General features: G+C 44.1%; 2 protein-coding genes across 4 annotated transcripts in view; one reads left to right on the plus strand and one right to left on the minus strand.

Moving 5' to 3' along the window:
* Positions 1-5,967: 5,967 nt before the first annotated feature.
* Positions 5,968-18,170, plus strand: part of DSTYK (dual serine/threonine and tyrosine protein kinase) — a 71,972-nt gene continuing 59,769 nt past the window's right edge. For all 3 annotated transcript variants that reach the window (XM_054466736.1, XM_063646779.1, XM_054466746.2), the window contains exon 1: positions 5,968-7,778. In XM_054466736.1, coding sequence (XP_054322711.1) covers positions 7,514-7,778 — 265 coding nt within the window. In that variant the 5' untranslated portion in view covers positions 5,968-7,513. The remainder of the gene's footprint in view (positions 7,779-18,170) is intronic.
* Positions 16,409-16,963, minus strand: LOC129009930 (large ribosomal subunit protein uL22-like). Its single transcript, XM_054443522.2, has one exon. The coding sequence runs from the start codon at positions 16,961-16,963 to the stop codon at positions 16,409-16,411; it is 555 nt and encodes a 184-aa protein (XP_054299497.1).

Below are 18,170 nucleotides of genomic sequence, written 5' to 3' on the forward strand. Positions count from 1 at the left end.
TATTTTCTTTCAGATAATATATATTGAGTATACTCTTTGTTTCAGGCATTGGGCTTGGCATATGTGGATAGATATAGACAAAGCTGGATGGAATATGTTTCAGGAATTGGGCTTCAGAATCTTGTAGAAAACCTCTATCAAGATAATGTTGACAAGCCTGGGCAGCATAGTGAGACTCTATGAAAAAAAAATTAGCCGGGCATGGTGGTCCCAGCTACTCAGGAGGCTTAGGTGGTAGAACCGCTTGACCCTGTGTAGTTGAGGCTGCAGTGAGCTGAGATTGCGCCACTTCATCCCCAGCCTGGGCGACAGAGAGAGAGAGAGAGAGACCCCATCTCAAAAATAAATAAATAAATAAATAAATAAATAAATAAATAACATTGACATAGAAAAGGGTACTGGTAGGTGTTAATCTATCCATCTTTATCCACCTAGGATCAGCCCAGAGATAAGAATATAACCAATTATAAGGTGTTATTCCAGGTAGGTAGGGAAATAAACCAAATATGGGTTCCACTGAACTGTCAGATAACATAGTGGAGAAAGGATCACAGCCATTTAGACTTAGAAAAGCAATAATGAGGATGGGCCTGGTGGCTCATGCCTGTAATCCCAGCACTTTGGGAGGCTGAGGCGGGTGGATCACCTGAGGTCAGGAGTTCAAGACCAGCCTGACCAACATGGAAAAACCCCATCTCTACTGAAAATACAAAATTAGCTGAGCATGGTGGTGCATTCCTGTAATCCCAGCTACTCAGGAGGCTGAGGCAGGAGAATCACTTGAACCTGGGCGGAGGTTGCAGTGAGCCGAGATTGCACCATTGCACTCCAGCCTGGGTAACAAGAGCGAAACTCCATCTCAAAAAAAAAAAAAAAAAAATTAGCCAGGTGTGGTGGTGGGCACTTGTAATCCCAGCTACTTGGGAGGCTGAGGCAGGAGAATCCCTTCAACCCAGGAAGCGGAGGTTGTAGTGAGCCAAGATTGCACCACTGCACTCCAGCCTGGGTGACAAGAGTGAAATTCCGTCTCAAAAAAGAAAAGAAAAAGAAAAGCAATGCCGATCTACTATCTTACCGATGAAAAATGAATTGTGACAAAATTATGTTCAGGGCTTCTGGAAAGCTTTGGATCAGTTACTCTAAAACATTTCTGGAAAACCTTGTTCTACTTGGCAGTAAAACAAAGATGATCTCTGTTTAGAGTTATACCAAATTCCCTTTGATTGTTTCCCTCCAGTGCTCTACCTCCTAACAGCCAGGCATGGCACTGATGAAGTATTCAGCATTGGAATGATATTTGATGTATAATTAAATAGCATTTAGCAGTTCAATTTTATAGACTTTTAACCTTCAAGTTAATAAACCTTCATGTAGAGAATCTCATAAACAAAATATTCTTGGAAATGCTATCCTCCTTGTAAAAATACATAATCCTGAATGTGAATAGTTACTACAGACAGAAAACATTTCCTAAGCATGTCTGTGTGCAAGGTAAGGTGCTAACTGCTTTACACATTATGTCATTTAATCTTCACAACCCTGTGAGGTGGGTATTAGTTCTCCTCTACAGATGAAGTGAATGAGGCTCTAAGTAATTTGCTTACGATCATGAAATAAGTAAGCAGCACTGCCAGGACTGGAAACTCGGGTTAGATTCTCTCTGATTCCCTTGCTTTTCCCTACATTTTTACAGGATTTCTTTTTTTTTTTTTTTTTTTTTGAGACATGGTCTCACTCTCTTGCCCAGGCTGCAGTGCAGCGGCATGATCATGGCTCACTGCAGCCTCAACCTCCCCAGGCTCAGGTGATCCTCCCACCTCAGCCTTCCAAGTGGCTGGGACTACAGGCATGTGCCACCACACCTGGCTAATTTTTAAGTTTTTTGTAGAGATGGAGTTTCACCATGTTGCCCAGGCTGGTCTCCAACTCCTGGGGTCAAGCAATCCTCTTGCCTTGGGCTCCCAAAGTGCTGGGATTTACAGGCCTGAGCTACCACACCTGGCCGATTTCCATTTCAAAGCACTTTCACTTACCTCCAGCCTGGGTGACAGAGGGCAAGACTCCGCTTCACAAATAAATAAATTAATTAAATAAATAGAATAAAATAAGATAGGCTGGGCGCAGTGGCTCACGCTTGTAATCCCTGCACTTTGGGAGGCCGAGGTGGGTGGATCACCTGAGGTCAGGAGTTTGAGACCAGCCTGGCCAACATGATGAAACGCCACCTCTACTAAAAATACAAAAAATTAGCTGGGCGTGGTGGCATGCGTCTGTAATCCCAGCTACTCAGGAGGCTGAGGCAGGAGAATTTCTTGAACCCAGGAGGCAGAGGTTGCAGTGAGCCGAGATCGTGCCACTGCACTCCAGCCTGGGCAACAAGAGCGAAACTCCATCGCAAAAAAAAAAAATTAATAATAATAATAAAATAAATGCAGAATCCCAAGCACCACTCTAGATTTACTAAATCAGAAGTTCATTTTATCAAGATCTCCACGATTCATGTGCACACTGAAGTTTCAGAAGCACTGTTCTGCAACACTGCCAGCATTATACACTATAGGCAGGGAAGAGGGCAAGATTGTCTAGAACCAGGGATTCTCAAACATGTTCCCTTGGGAATCAGTATTGAGATTCAAGAAAGTACGTTTGGTTGTTAAATTTGATAATGGTGACTTTTCCCAATTCATAGAAAAAAATTGGGGTTAATGGGTTGTATTTTTCATCTTTTCTTCCATAATTTGTCCTCTCTTTTTTTGGAGCTAAATATTACCTACCTGCTGGTAACTTTACAAGATGATAATGAGCAAACAAGTAGTAAAGAAATACTTATATTTCTCAATATAATTTTTCAATATAATATAGTAAAACTCAATAATATGTAATTCTTTGTTTTATTTTTTCCTTCAATTTGTAGATTTTTAAAATTCTTGGATTTGTGATTCTGATTTTATGTTGCATAATAGAAAATAGTCATACTTTCTCTTAGTAAACTGTTCTTAATTCATATGGAAGAATTAAGTGTTAATGTTTTATGGTGTTCTAAAAAAATGATTTCCACCTACATGAACAGGAAGATCAAGGCTTCAGAATCTCTCCAGAAATCATCAAACCAAGAGGAACTTGTAATAGAAAAGTAAAGTTAGAAAGACTATTTCTCACCTATCCCGTTTCCTCTAATGACAACATTAATGGATACCAATATAACCTACTGTTTTTTTCTGAACAGTAAAAGTATGAGTGGTTTTTACTTTCTCTTTTGTGATTTCCTGAATGTTAAAAAATGTCAGCTGGGCATGATGGCTCACGCCTGTAATCCCAGTATTTTGGGAAGCCAAGGCAGGTGTGTATCACTTGAGTCCAGGAGTTCGAGATCAGTCTGGACAACATGGCAAACCCCGAAACCCTGTCTCTAATCAATCAATCAATCAATCAGTCAATCTACAGTTAACACTCAGTCACTCAACAAATATCTAACGAGTACCTACTAAGTGACAGGCACTATTCTAGGTGCTGGAGATACAGCAGTGAAACAAACAGCCAGACAAAAATCTCGGTTCTGATGTCAGTAACTTGGGTCTTTCCTCTTGGGCTGCTCATATTCCTTCATGAAGACACTTTAAGTTTTATCTTTGGAGGGTAAACAGCTGGTAGCCAAAGATCTAGGAATTGAATGAAGAGGGTATCCAATATCCATACATTCACTTATCTCCCTGTTTATGCAGAGAGCTATTTAACCCTCTCTGGAGAATAAATACTTCAGTCTTGTTTTTCGGAGGGTGGGGTAGAAGCTGAAGATGAGGAAGTGACCTCAGGATTTAACTGCTCTTAAACAACTATACTTCCACAATAGGCAGTGGGGGGACCTATTGTCACCAGTTTCTAAGACTTAGGGGATTCTTCAATATATATCAGGTTGGATCTCAACTTTATTACTTTGAGTTTAGGATTAGGTTTCTTAGTTAAAACTTGCCCATTTGCTTTTCATCTTCCACTTTCTTTTTTGCTACCAACTCCTCTCATTATCCTGGCTCTGTGCCTTAAAAAATCCCATTACTGTCATTTTAATGGTGTTCTAGGAGGGAAAAAAAGTAGATCTGTGTGTTCATCTTCATTAATTGTTTAACTCTCAACACTTTCAGGAAATACTTTTCTTTCTTTTTTGAGACAGAGTCTGACTCTGTTGCCCAGGTTGGAGCGCAGTGTCATGATCTCGGCTCACTGCAACCTCCACCTCCTGGGTTCAAGCAATTCTCCTGCCTCAGCCTCCCTAGTAGCTATGACTACAGGTGCATGCCACCACATCCAGCTAATTTCTGTATTTTTAGTAGAGACAGGGTTTTGCCCTGTTGGCCAGGCTGGTCTCGGACTCCTGACCTCAGATGATCCACCCGCCTCAGCCTCCCAAAGTGCTGGGATTACAGGCATGAGCCACTGCTCATTTTTGAGACACGGTCTCGCTCTGTTGCCTAGGCTGGAGTGCAATGGCATGATCTCGGCTCACTGCAACCTCTGCCTCCCGGGTTCAAGCGATTGTCCTGCCTCAGCTTCCCAAGTAGCTGGGATTACAGGTGTCTGCCACCACGCCCAGCTAATTTTGTATTTTTAGTAGAGATGGGGTTTTCACCATGCTGGCCAGGCTGGTCTCGAACTCCCGAACTCAGGCGATCTGCCTCGGCCTCCCAAAGTGTTGGGATTACAGGCATGAGCCACTGCGCGTGGCCAGGAAATACTTTTCTTTTGTTTGTTGTTTTTTTTTTGAGACAGAGTCTCGCTCTGTCGCCAGGCTGGAGTACAGTGGTGCAATCTCAGCTCACTGCAACCTCTGCCTCCCAAGCCCAAGCGATTCTCCTGCCTCACCCTCCCGAGTAGCTGGGACAATGGGCATGCATCACCATGCCCAGCTAATTTTTGTATTTTTAGTAGAGACAGGGTTTCATTATGTTGAACAGGATGGTCTCGAACTCTTGACCTCATGATCCGCCCGCCTTGGCCTCCCAAGTGCTGGGTTTACAGGTGTGAGCCACTGTGCCCGGCCAGGAAATACTTTTCTATACCAACTTAAATCCTCTCTTCTTACCGTTCAAAAATTTATTTTCTCCATTTGTCCTTTGAATTAGATATTTGAAGAAAATATGTATTTTAATTGGTAAGTTATTATGATTTATGAAGGGCTCATTGTCACTTGCATTTTTTAAGATTTTAAATAGCAAAAAATTATTGCTTTTCTCAACAGATCAAAAATAGGTATGAGATATACTTACACATATTAAAAATGATGTACATAGAAGATTAGTTCTTGCAGTATTGTTTGTAATATCAAAAGACTGCAAAAAACCTGAAGGTCCGCCAATAGAGGACTTGTTAAATAAAACATGCCAATTCATGTGGTAGTATGTTACACAGTTAAAAAGAATGAAACAGACCTTTATGTTTTGGTGCAGAAGTCTGCAAGGCCATAATCAAATATGTATTACGTATGCTATCATTTGTATTTAAAATACATGCATACACATACATATATAAATACATATATAAAATACATATATAGGATCTATTTACATATGATTTATATCTACAACAGTGGTTGCCTCCTGGGAAGGGAACTACGTGACTGGGAGGTGAACAGAAAAACTAAGGAAGACTTAGTTTTTCCTTATATATCCTTTGCACCATTTGAATTTTATACCACATTCGTGTATTATACTTTTTTGAAAATAAATGTAAAGTACTAAGGAATGGTTTTTAAAAGGGTGGGCTTTGTGATATTTACCTGAAACAATGCCCTCTCTGATTACTTCCACCTATCCAAATTTTGCCCCTTCTTCAAGATAGATTCCTTTTCTGGATAACTCCAGCTTGAGTGCTCTTATCTGATCTCCTGTGCTAGAAATTCGTGTGTGTGGCAAATCATTACACATTGCTTTCTTACAGCTCTTCTATTTTAAAAATAGTATCTACTTTGTATTAAAATTCCCATTTTTTATTTTCATTTCTGTTTTACTGAACCTTTTGGGGATTGCATGGGGACTATAATCTTGCAAAAGAAGAATGGCTGATGGAAAATATGTGACCAAGTAAAATGCAGAAGGGGGAGTGGGTAAATGGGAAGGAGCATGAGGCTCCCTCCTTGCAGTCAGCCCTCACAGACATTTATCAAATACAGATTCATTTGAATTAGTGACCCCTTTTTATAAAATGCTAATGCCCCTGGAAAGGTAAGGCCTTCACATTTTCCAACAATTAATCCAAATATCACGACATCATTTGGCTAAGAACACCTGGGTGTTCTGCGATAAGAGGTTAGGAGAAGTAAAATTTCTGAAGCAGGGCTCACAAAAATTTAAAGCCAAAAGGGCTTAAAGATCTGCCATTCTAAACCCTTACTTTATAGAAGATGAAACGGGGTCTTGCCCGAGATCACAAGGCAAGGTATAGGGAGAGTCCAGATCCAAACTCAAATCTCCTCTTAATTTCAGTCAAGGAACTACATCATCTAGCCTATCAGAGAAGAGGTCTGGCCTAGGTAAAAGACGGTGTCTTTCTACAGCAAGAAAGATACAGATGGGCTCTGTGCCTGGTGAAGAGGGGAGAGATAATTCAGGAAGCACAAAAGAGGTGACGTCAAGTTTTGCCCCCTTTGTAATTGTGTCCAGGATTCTGTGACTGTGTGTGTCAATGGAAGTCCTCCATATCAGCAGAAGCCAAGTTAAGATAATCAGAAATAGTCTGGAAGGCTACAAACCTCAACTTCCCCTTACCCAGCCCGGTCTCCCTACTTCAGGAACCCACTGAAGTTCAGCTTACAGCTCTTGTTGATCCTTTCACACCCTTCCTTTCCAAGCCTGGAGAAGGAAAGTTGGAAAAGGGGAACGCAATGCAAACATAAGAGATTTCCCTATTTCCAGGGTACTTTCAGCCGATTCCCCAGTATCTACTGTATCCGAAACACTAGAGAGCCATTAGGGTAGCCATGGAGATATGAGTGTCTTCAGTCTTGTTTCCTTCCTTTTCTCTACTATTAACATCTTTCGCTACGATTTCGGTAAGGACCCCCACTTCTGCTGGCACTCAGGTTCTGCAGCTCTTCCCTCTCCTCAGGGACGCTCATAGAGGGATTAGGAACACTTTTTAAAATGAAGAGAGCGCGAAAACACAAGAACGAGTGAGGGTTTTCTCCAAAAGGGATCAGTCCCATCCACAGCCTCCCCTTCAGCCTTGAGGTTCTGGCGTTTGGTCCCAGCCCGGACTGCAAGTCCCAGGAGACCCCGCGGCGAGGGTGTCCTCCAGCGATCCTTCCCTCACGCTTCTGGATAGTGGAGAGAAAGGTTCCGATAGCGGCGCACTGCGGTTTGGTTTGTTTGCAACGGCAGTGACGGAGGTTGGGAGCCAGGCTGACTGCAGGCGGGGGCGTCAGGAGGCGGATTCCTCCTCCCTTCGGCACTGGGGGGCGGGGAGGAGGGAGGCCGGGCCAGCGGCCGGGGACCGAGCCGCAAAGACAGAGCGGGCAGAGGCGATGGAGAGCGATGGGGTGCCATGGGGCAGCGAGCCCGTTTCGGGTCCCGGCCCCGGGGGCGGCGGAATGATCCGCGAGCTGTGCCGGGGCTTCGGCCGCTACCGCCGCTACCTGGGACGGCTGCGACAGAACCTGCGCGAGACCCAGAAGTTCTTCCGCGACATCAAGTGCTCCCACAACCACACTTGTCTCTCCTCCCTCACGGGCGGCGGCGGGGCCGAGCGCGGCCCTGCAGGCGATGTCGCCGAAACCGGGCTGCAGGCGGGTAAGGAGGGCAGCCCGGAGAGAGAGAGGGCAGGAGAGGCAAATCGGAGGACGGACCGCACCCCTGCCCTGCAAAACAAGCCCGAGAAGAGGCAGGCGGAAAGGGGCAGTCGTGTCGTGTGGCCGGGTCCCCGGGCCTGGGCCGGCCGGATCTGGGATGCCTTGGGAGGGCATCCTTCTGAGGAGGGGAGGAAGGGGCCCGCTGAGGGCCCGGCTGGGGGACCGGGAGCCAGGGGCAACCGAGGGCCGGAGTTCTCGGAGCAGGACCCCGGGGACCGGGGTGTACGCTGACGGACCTGGGGCGGGCCGGCGTTCGGAGAGGGTAGCGGTTAATCTGAGGAGTGGGGAAAGTTGCTCTGAGTTGGGGGCGGGCGGGCGCGCAGTTGTGGGTCAGAGCCCCAGTTTAGAGATGGAGCAGAGGCGGCAGGGAGTCCCGGGAGTCCGAGGAGGCCATGGGACTGTAGTCGGGTGTGTGGGTTTGATGATGTATGTGAAATGTGTTCACACCAATCATGAGGCAGCTCTGTGAAGAGGGGACATTCTCTAAATAGGGTTGGGGGTCGCCAGAGGAAATCATATCTGATGGGTGCCAGGGAATTGCCAGAGATGTTGCTCCTGCTTATGGTGAAGAAGAGAGGGAAGGGATCATTTTGGTCCTGAGCCAATGGAGAACTAGCTACTCTTGTTCTTCTTGCATGATTCTTTCTAGGATGTGCCAGAGGCCCCCAAACACTTAAAATCGTGCAGTCTTTAATCTTTCCTAACGTCTTGCTTCCTTTTAAACTGCTGTTGGTGGGGAACTGGAGGATTTGTTAACTACTGCGTCTAATTAGGAAATAACTTTAGATTGGAAGGGAGAAAGGACTGGCATTCCATGTAGATAGATATCTTGGGGACAAAACAGCAAAGAAGTCTGTGGGTTTAATTTAGTGATTCTCAAACTAAAGTGTGTATTAAACTCACCCCAGGGGCGTATTAAAAATACCATGTCTCATGCTCTAGCTCATAAATTCCGATTGAATAGGTGTGTGAAGTGGGTCCTAAGAATCTAATTTAACATGAAAAGACCCTGAAGAGGGTCGGGCGCGGTGGCTCACGTCTGTAATCCCAGCACTTTGGGAGGCAGAGGCGGGGCGGATCACTTGAGGTCAGGAATTCGAGGACAGCCTGGCCAAAATGGTGAAACCCCGTCTCTACCAAAAATGTAAAAAACTAGCCAGGTGTGGTGGGTGGCGCCTGTAATCTCAGCCACTGGGGAGGCTGAGGCAGGAGAATCGCTTGAAACCAGGAGGCGGAGGTTGCAGTGAGCAGAGATTGTGCCACTGCACTCAACCCTGTGCGACAGAGCAAGACTCTGTCTCAATAATAATAATAATAATAGTAATAATAAAAGACACTGGGGAATGTGATGCAAGTGGTCTGTTAAAATTTTCAGAACCATGAATTTAGATGCTCGTAGCAAATTTGAACACGAGGCTCAGAACTGGATGAATTGTTCTGACTTTGCGTGTTAGGTCTTATATTCCCAAAGTTTTGCGCTTAATATCCTACATCCGACTGGAAATCCAGAAATGGTGATAAAAATAAGATACTAAGATCATGACAGGGTCCTAAATTATACCGTTCCATTTAGTTGGTTTGGATAGGAATTTAAAAAGCCTTATTTTACTTTGTAGCATAAAAGGAGGGGGATGACTAGTTTTTCTGAAGTTGTGTTTTTGACATCTTATGTCCAGAAATATACTGTCCTGGAATGGACTTGTAGAGAGAACTAGTATCTGTGAGGCTACCAGAAAACAGCTGATGGGAAGGGCTAGTGTTTTCTGAGACGATCCCCAGAATGTGTACTTTCACCCGCTCCCATAACACTGCTTTCCAGAGGTGTCTCCTGCTCGGAAGTTTCTCTCACAGCTTATCTTAAAAAGCCCTTTATTGCTGTTTTTATTTTAAAACAACTATTTATTTTATACTTGCTTCTAAAACAAAGAGAATTGATTAACCTCAGAGAGATGGAGGTTTTCAAGGCACTTTCGTTGGCTCTTGTTTTTATTCTTTAAAAAACAACTTAAGACATACAAATATACCTTTGCATTTCGCTTCATTGGCTTTTCCAGTTGACTGCATCATCAACTGATCTTTGCGTATTTAACTCTCTTCACCATCGGGAGTCTGTCCATCCCAGATAAAAACCTGGGAGGGTGCAGATGGCAGGACTGGGAGCAATTCGGTTTTGTTCCATAAAATGCTTCTCTTCCTTTCAGCGTGGAGAGTTTGGGGGTAAAAATGCACCAAGGAAAGTTAGTGAAGGGACACTTAATATGTATATTTTAGGGATGCCTTTTCCTAGCTATTTAGGTGATCATGTCAGAAAGTAGAAATCACTCCTAAAAAGACAACTAGCTCTTGTTCTCTCCATTTACAGGCCATCTTTGTAAGGTCAAGTTATTCAGAGACTATCTCAACTTTCTTTTTTAAATTTTTTGTAAAGATGGGGTCTCACTTTGTTGCCCAGGCTGGCTCATGGCCTCAAACGATCCTTCCACCTCAACCTCCCAAAGTGCTGGAATTACAGTAATCAGCCACCACACCCAGCCCTCAACTTTCTTTTATGAATGTTAGTCTCTGATTAATAGGAAATTGGGTGTTGAAGGAACACTCAATTCTTACCCTAACAAACCTGTAGGTTTTAAGCATCATTTCAGAATGGAACTGTGCCTCTAGGTTGATGTAGTGTGGTATTTGAGCAACTGAAAGAAGACCAGGGATTAACTCTAAATTTGAAATGATTGGAGTATAAGGATGGTAACAGTAGTAAAACAATTTTCATGTCTATATGCCATCTGTAATGCCATATGATACCAAAAATTTTTATTGTCTCACTTTCACCCACAAAAGAGAGTAAAGGACCCCAAAATAATATTTTCCTCTAACATTTTATAGTTCTGAATTCACTGGGGTCAGTGTAGAGAATATGTAATGTATATGATATTTTAGAAGTTAAAAAGTAAGGCTGGGTGTGGTGGCTCACACCTGTAATCCCGGCACTTTGGGAGGCTGAGGTGGGTGGATCACCTGAGGTTGGGAGTTGGAGACCAGCCTGACCAACATGGAGAAACCCCGTCTCTATTAAAAATCCAAAAAAATTAGCTGGGCATGGTGGCACATGCCTGTAATCCCAGCTGCTGGGGAAGGCTGAGGCAGGAGAATCACTTGAATGTGGGAGGCGGAGGTTGTGGTGAGCCGAAATCACGCCATTGCACTCCAGCCTGGGCAAGAAGAGCGAAACTCTGTCTCAAAAAAATAAGTAAATAAATAAATAAGTAGAGGCTTTGAGCACTTCTGAGGAAAGGCAGGGTGGAGTATTAAGAGTAGCAGAGGGAAAAGTATTTTTCTTTTTTTTTTCTTTTTTTTTTTTTTTTGAGACAGAGTCTCTCTGTTGCCCAGGCTGCAGTGTGGTGGCGTGATCTTGGCTCACTGCAACCTTCACCTCCTGTGTTCACGTGATTCTCCTGCTTCAGCATCCTGAGTAGCTGGGACTATAGGCGCCTGCCACCAGGCCCAGCTAATTTTGTTTTTGTATTTTTAGTAGAGACAGGGTTTTACCATGTTGGCCAGGCTGGTCTCAAACTCCTGACCTCAAGCGATCTGCCTGCCTTGGCCTCCCAAAGTGCTGGGATTACAGGCGTGAGCCACTGTGCCCAGCATGGGAAAGTATTTTTCTTGTTTTATGATCCAGTAAAGTTCCTAGCTGTTGCAATTTGTCATAAGCCTCTCAATTTTAAGAAATCGGAGTGGGCCGGGTGCGGTGGCTCACACCTGTAATTCCAGCACTTTGGGAGGCCGAGGTGGGCAGATCACTCAAGGTCAGGAGTTCGAGGCCAGCCTGGCCAACGTGGTGAAACCCCATCTCTACTAAAAGTACAAAAAATAGCCAGGCATGATGGCGCGTGCCTGTAACCCCAGCTACTCGGGAGGCTGAGGCAGGAGAATCGCTTGAACCCAGGAGGCGGAGGTTGCAGTGAGTCGAGATCGAGCCATTGCACTCCAGCCTGGGTGTCGCAGCAAGACTCTGTCTCAAAAAAAAAAAATATTGGAGTGACTTAAATATGTCTTGTTGGAGTTCTGTGGTCTGTGGTGCCTTCTTTGAATCCTGGTTTTACCTCTTACTAACCAAATGATCTTGGGCAAATCATAACTGTGCTGTGCCTTTATTTCCTCATCTGGAAATAGGGATTATAACAGTACCGATCTCTAGAGTTCTTGGGAGTGAATCTATGTGCACGTTTAGAACAGGACCTGGGCTTGGAGCGGTGGCTCATGCCTGTAATCCCAGCACTTTGGGAGGCCAAGGAGGGCGGATCACTTGAGGTCAGGAGTTTGAGACCAGCCTGACCCTATCTGTACTAAAAATACAAAAATTAGCCAGGCAGGGTGGCAGGTGCCTGTATCCCAGCTACTCAGGAGGCTGAGGCAGGAGAATCGCTTGAACCCGGGAGGCGGAGGTTGCAGTGAGTCGAGATCGCCCCACTGTGCTCCAGCCTGGGTGACAAAGCGAGACTCTGTCTTTAAAAAAAAAAAAAGAACAGGCCGGGTGCGGTGGCTCACACCTGTAATCCCAACAGTTTGGCAGGCTGAGGCGGGTGGATCACCTGAGGTCAAGAGTTTGAGACCAGCCTGACCAACATGGAGAAACCCTATGTCTACTAAAAATATAAAATTAGCCGGGCATGGTGGCGCATGCCTGTAATCCTAGCTACTCAAGAGGCTGAGGCAGGAGAATCGCTTGAACCCGGGAGGCGGAGGTTTTGGTGAGCCAAGATTGCGCCATTGCACTCCAGCCTGGGCGACAGAGCGAGACTCCGTCTCAAAAAAAAAAACTAAAAAAAAAAAAAAAACAAAAGAAAACAGTGCCTGCTAAGGTGCTGTGTAAGTATTAGCTATTATTCAATAAATACCTGAGTGCCTGGTATGTACTGAGCAATGTGCTGCGTATGGGGGATAAAGAGTCAAATAAAGACATTGGCCTTGGCCTTAGGCCAGTGAAGATCAGTCTTTCCCTTCTATACTTTTTTTTTTAAATTTTATTATTATTATACTTTAAGTTTTAGGGTACATGTGCACAATGTGCAGGTTAGTTACATATGTATACATGTGCCATGCTGGTGTGCTGCACCCATTAACTCGTCATTTAGCATTAGGTATATCTCCTAATGCTATCCCTCCCCCCTCCCCCCTCCCCCCACCCCACAACAGTCAAAAAACCCTTCTATACTTTTAAGAAAGAAAAAATAATTATAATTATCATCAATAATCGTTTATGTTGGATGATGGATTAAAAAGGTCCAAGAAGACCTGAACTTAGTCCTCTAGAAAGGTATAATCTAATCTAAACTATATACGTGTGCAACACATAAAACACATACATAAAAAAGCAGAATGCTAAGGCAGCATTTTATATGAGTTATAATTCTCAGGTTTTTTTTATAGCTCTTTGCCTTTGGTGAGCTCACAGCTGTGTTTCTCCAACATTCTTCACCTTCTTTTTGTCACACCTTTTAAATGTGCCAGCATTTAAAAGAAGAGGAAAAGCACTAGTGTACTTATTTAAAATAGGCATTTTCGGCTGGGCGCGGTGTCTCACTCCTGTAATTCCACCACTTTGGGAGGCTGAGGTGGGTGGATCACCTGAGGTCAGGAGCTCGAGACTAGCCTGGCCAGCATGGTGAAACATCGTCTCCACTAAAATACAAAAAACTAGCGGGGCATGGCGGTGCGGGCCTATAATCCCAGCTGCTCAGGAGGCTGAGGCAGGAGAATCGCTGGAACCCAGGAGGCAGAGATTGCAGTGAGCTGAGATCATGCCAGTGCACTCCGGCTTGGGTGATAGAGTGAGACTGTGTCTCAAAAAAAAAAAAATAATAATAATAATAATAAAATAAATAGGCATTTTCCTTGGTCGTCTTAGAAATTTGTCTGATAAGAAAGTTTAAGTGGCAGAGTAACATTTGGGGAAGGGATGAAAAGTTGGGAAAGAGGAGATTCTTTAGAGCTTCATTTTATAGAGCTGTCATCTTTATGGGGCTGAGGGGTGGGGAGAAGCTGGGATTGTGGGGTGGAGCACAGTGACAGCAGTGATGAGACTGGGATGGGTGTGCTCTGTGGTAGTTTGCCATCATCTGTTAAGAAGAGTTGCCAGTGCATTTCAACATAAGCTCAGTAAAGATAGTGCCATGGTTTTGGTTCTTATTACTTTTAATAAAAGATAATCTATTCTAAGGTAATACCTTAGATTAACAAAATCCCATTTTTCCAAGTATATCCAAAACTTGGTCTTTCTTTCTTAATTTTCTTCCCTCATGGAGGCAGCATTCAGTGGCCAAAAGCAAGCATAGCATTTGAATGAAACCTGGGTTCCTATTTTAGTGCATTCTCTTTTTAACTGTGTGACTTGGGGCAAGTTACTTAACCTATTTGAATCTTGGGTTCTTCATATATATAATGGGAGTAATACACAATGCCACATATTGTATGATTCCATTGATATGAAATATCCAAAATAGGCAAATTCATAGAGATAGAAAGTAGATTAGTGGTTGCTAGGGGATGTGGGGAGAAGAAAATGAGCAAATAAAGGGTGACTGCTAATGGGTATGGGATTTTTCTGGGAGGAGATGAGAGTGCTCTGGAATTAAATAGTGATGATACTTGTACAACTTTGTGAACATTCTAAAAGCCACTGAATTGTACACTTAAAAGGGGTGAATTATATCTCAATAAATAAATAAAATGGGAGTGATAATGCCTGCCTTACAAAGTTGTTGTGATATTTGGAGATAATATACCTCAAAGCACAGGCATATAATTAATGCTAAATATATGTGGCTGTTTGAGTGGTGTGTGTGTGTGTGTGTGCGTGTGTGTGTATGGTGAGCATTGATTTAGAAAGTTGGAACATGGGGTTGGCAGAAGAATGAGAGGAACAGAAAGATGGAATGTGGGACAGAACAATTTTGAGCTAGAGGCAGATTTAGGCCCGAGTCTCTAGGCTCCCAGTCCAGTTCTGCTTCTTCAGCTCTTCCTTTGTTCTTTTCTGACCTGGCCATGGGAATACAAAATACACCCTGGCAGTAGAGAGACTCTGTTACAAATGAGTCATCACCCAGGCTCCACAGCTTGTATGGAACCGTCATTTACTTAGTGGGAGACTATCTGATTGAATGAATATAATGTGGCACTACCTACTCAGGCTCTTATTCTAGTTTCCACTCCCTGACATTTAGGGCATCAGGCCCCTTGTTGCTGATCTTGCTATCTCCTGCTCCCTGGGAGGAAATGGCCTCCCCAGCCACAGTGGCTCTTTGCACCCTTTCCCTTTCTGGTCTTTCTCCTTCCGAATCTTCCTTTCCGGGGGTAATCTGTTTCCCATGGTACAGGTCTGCCTGCTATTTTTGTTGTTGTTTTGAGACAGAGTCTCGCTCTGTCGCCCAGGCTGGAGTGCAGTGGCACGATCTTAGCTCACTGCAACCTCTGCCTCCTGGTTCAAGCATTTCTCCTGTCTCAACCTCCCAAGTAGCTGGGACTACAGGCGTACACCACCACACCCGGATAATTTTTGTATTTTTAGTAGAGTCAGGGTTTCACCATATTGGTCAGGCTGGTCTGGAACTCCTGACCTCAGGTGATCCGCCTGCCTCGGCCTCCCAAAGCACTGGGATTACAGGCATGAGCCACCTTGCCCAGCTGGTCAGCTTGCTATTAAAAAGAATTGGGAAATTCTGCCCCCTCTGCTTCTCTCCCTTCCTCTCCCTTTCCCTCCCCTCCCCTTCCCTTCCCTTCCCTCCCCTCCCCCTCCCCTCCCCTCCCCTCCCCTCCCCTCCCCCTTCCCACCCCTCTCCTTTTCTTATTTTATTTTTTGAGACAGTCTCACTCTTGTCACCCAGGCTGGATCTTGGCTCACTGCAACCTCTGCCTCCTGGATAAAAGTGATTCTCCTACCTCAGCCTCCCAAGTAGCTGGGACTGCAGGCACGCACCAACCACACCTGGCTATTTTTTTTTTTGGTAGAGACGGGGTTTTACTGTTTTGGCTAGGCTGATGTTGAACTCCTGGCCTCAAGTGATCTGGCCACCTTGGCCTCCCAAAGTGGTGGGATTACAGGCATGAGCTCCCATGCCCAGCCTGCCTGCTTTTAAAAGAGAAAATATTATTGCCTTTAAGCTTATTATAATTTGCAATATGTTTAGTCTTAAAAGTCATTACTGATTTCAGTATGGTTAGTTCTTCAGCCTTGCAAGTAGTTTTTACAGAACGCATGGATTTAAATAAAAATCCAATCTGGTTTTTATATTTTGTTTTGCTCTGTCTACTTTCTCCTTTTCTTTCTCCATGCTTCTGTTCTCTGTTTTACTAGGTTAAGAGAACAGGGAATCTTTCTCCAATAAGTGCACTTCTCAAAAACAATCCTTTCAGAATAAAACCTAAAAAAAAGTTATGGAAATAAAGGGGAATATGAATTTTACCTTATACCTGTTACTCAGTTAATATAGGCTCTGCTCATACAGATTATGCCTTTATTTCTTTTCTTTCCTTTTTTTAAAAAAATATTTAATTGTATTTATTTTAATGCTGAATTTAGCCCTGTGTCATAAGTTTTTGTTTCTTCAGTTTCTTCTGGGATAACTTTTTCTTCTGGGCAACCTCCTCTTCTGGTTTAGGAACAATTTGTTCCTTTTCAGTAAGGATCATCTCAATGTGGCAGAGAGAGCTCACGTATGGGTTAATCCGACCATGAGCTCTGTAGGTCCAGTGGCACATCTTAGGTGCTTTGTTCACTTTGATATGCCCAATGACCAGAGAATCTACATCTAAACCCTTAAGTTCAGCATTATTCTCTGCATTTTTAAGCATGTGCAGCAAAAATTCAGCAAGCTTTTTGCACCACTGACCTTGTGTCCAGCCCCACTGCTTGGCCTGGGCGCACCAACCAACGCAACCATTGTAATGTTGGAATGGTACACGCTGTTTCTGTAAAGTGGTAGCTTTCAGATACTTCGTGGCTTTTCGTATACGCATACTCTTGATGGCCTGAGAAGTGTCATGAGTATTCTTAAAGTGAACACGAAGATTTGAACCTCTAGATTTGCATGATTTTGTGGGATTCTCTGGGTCAAGTGAATAGCGAACCATTTTCACAGATTACCTCAGGCCACGTAGGGGAAGAAGCCCCTTCCCCTTCCCCTTCCCTTCCCTTCCCCCTCTCCCTTCCCCCTCTCCCTTTCCCCCTTCTCCTTCCTGAGTTTCCCAGATTTCCTTTCCTGATGCCCAGGCTGGAGTGCAGTGATGCAATCTTGGCTCACTGCAACCTCTGCCTCCCAAGTTCAAGCGATTCTCCTGCCTCAGCCTTCCTGAGTAGCTGGGATCGCAAGCGTGCACCACCACGACTGGCTAATTTTGTATTTTTAGTAGAGACAGGTTTCACCATGTTGGTCAGGCTGGTCTCAAATTCCTGACCGCAGGTGATCCTCCCGTCTTGGCTTCCCAAAGTGCAGGCATTACCGGTGTGAACCACTGCGCCCAGCCTTTTCTTTTGTATGATAGCTGTGGGTATGTTTGTCTTAGCCTGCTGACAAGATTGTGTACCACTAAGGGTAAAGAGTATGTTTTACTCATTTTGTACCCCCTGTAGTGCCTACCATAGTGCTTTGTACATAATGGGCAAATAAATATCTGTTAAATTATTTTCACAGCTGGTGGATATTGGAATGATGTTTTGAAATTAAATGCAATTTAATTTCTTCTTTGGAAGGGCGTTTTTTGGCCCCATAGAACATAAGGATTTTTGTAAATTCACACACATTTTACTCTCTGGGCCCCTAAAGAAGAACAATGATATGCATTTGATAGGTGACTAGTTAGGCTGCAGTTGCATTCTTTTTTTTTTTTTATTAAAAAAATTTTGTTTTTAATTTTGTGGTACATAGTAGGTTTATATATTTATGGGATACCTGAGATGTTTTGATACAGGCATGCAATGTGAAATAAACACATCATGGAGAATGGGGTACCCATCCCCTTAAGCATTTATCCTTTGAGTTACAAACAATCTAATTACTTTCTTTAAGTTATTTAAAAATATACAATTGGGCCGTCGTGGTGGCTCATGCCTGTAATCCCAGCACTTTGGGAGGCCAAGGCGGGTGGATAACATGAGGTCAGGAGTTCGAGAACAGCCTGACCAACATGGCGAAACTCCGTCTCTACTAAAAATACAAAACTAGCTGGGTGTGGTGGCACATGCCTGTAATCCCAGCTACGCAGGAGGCTGAGGCAGGAAAATCGCCTGAACCTGGGAGGTGGAGGTTGCAGTGAGCCAAGATTGCACCATTGCACTCCA

This window comes from Pongo pygmaeus, chromosome 1 (assembly GCF_028885625.2).
Source record: "Pongo pygmaeus isolate AG05252 chromosome 1, NHGRI_mPonPyg2-v2.0_pri, whole genome shotgun sequence".
Classification (NCBI taxonomy): Eukaryota; Metazoa; Chordata; class Mammalia; order Primates; family Hominidae; genus Pongo; species Pongo pygmaeus.

What these genes read in the sequence shown, in the direction of transcription:
- LOC129009930 (XM_054443522.2), bottom strand. Translation starts at nt 16,963, where the DNA reads ATGGTTCGCTATTCACTTGACCCAGAGAATCCCACAAAATCATGCAAA.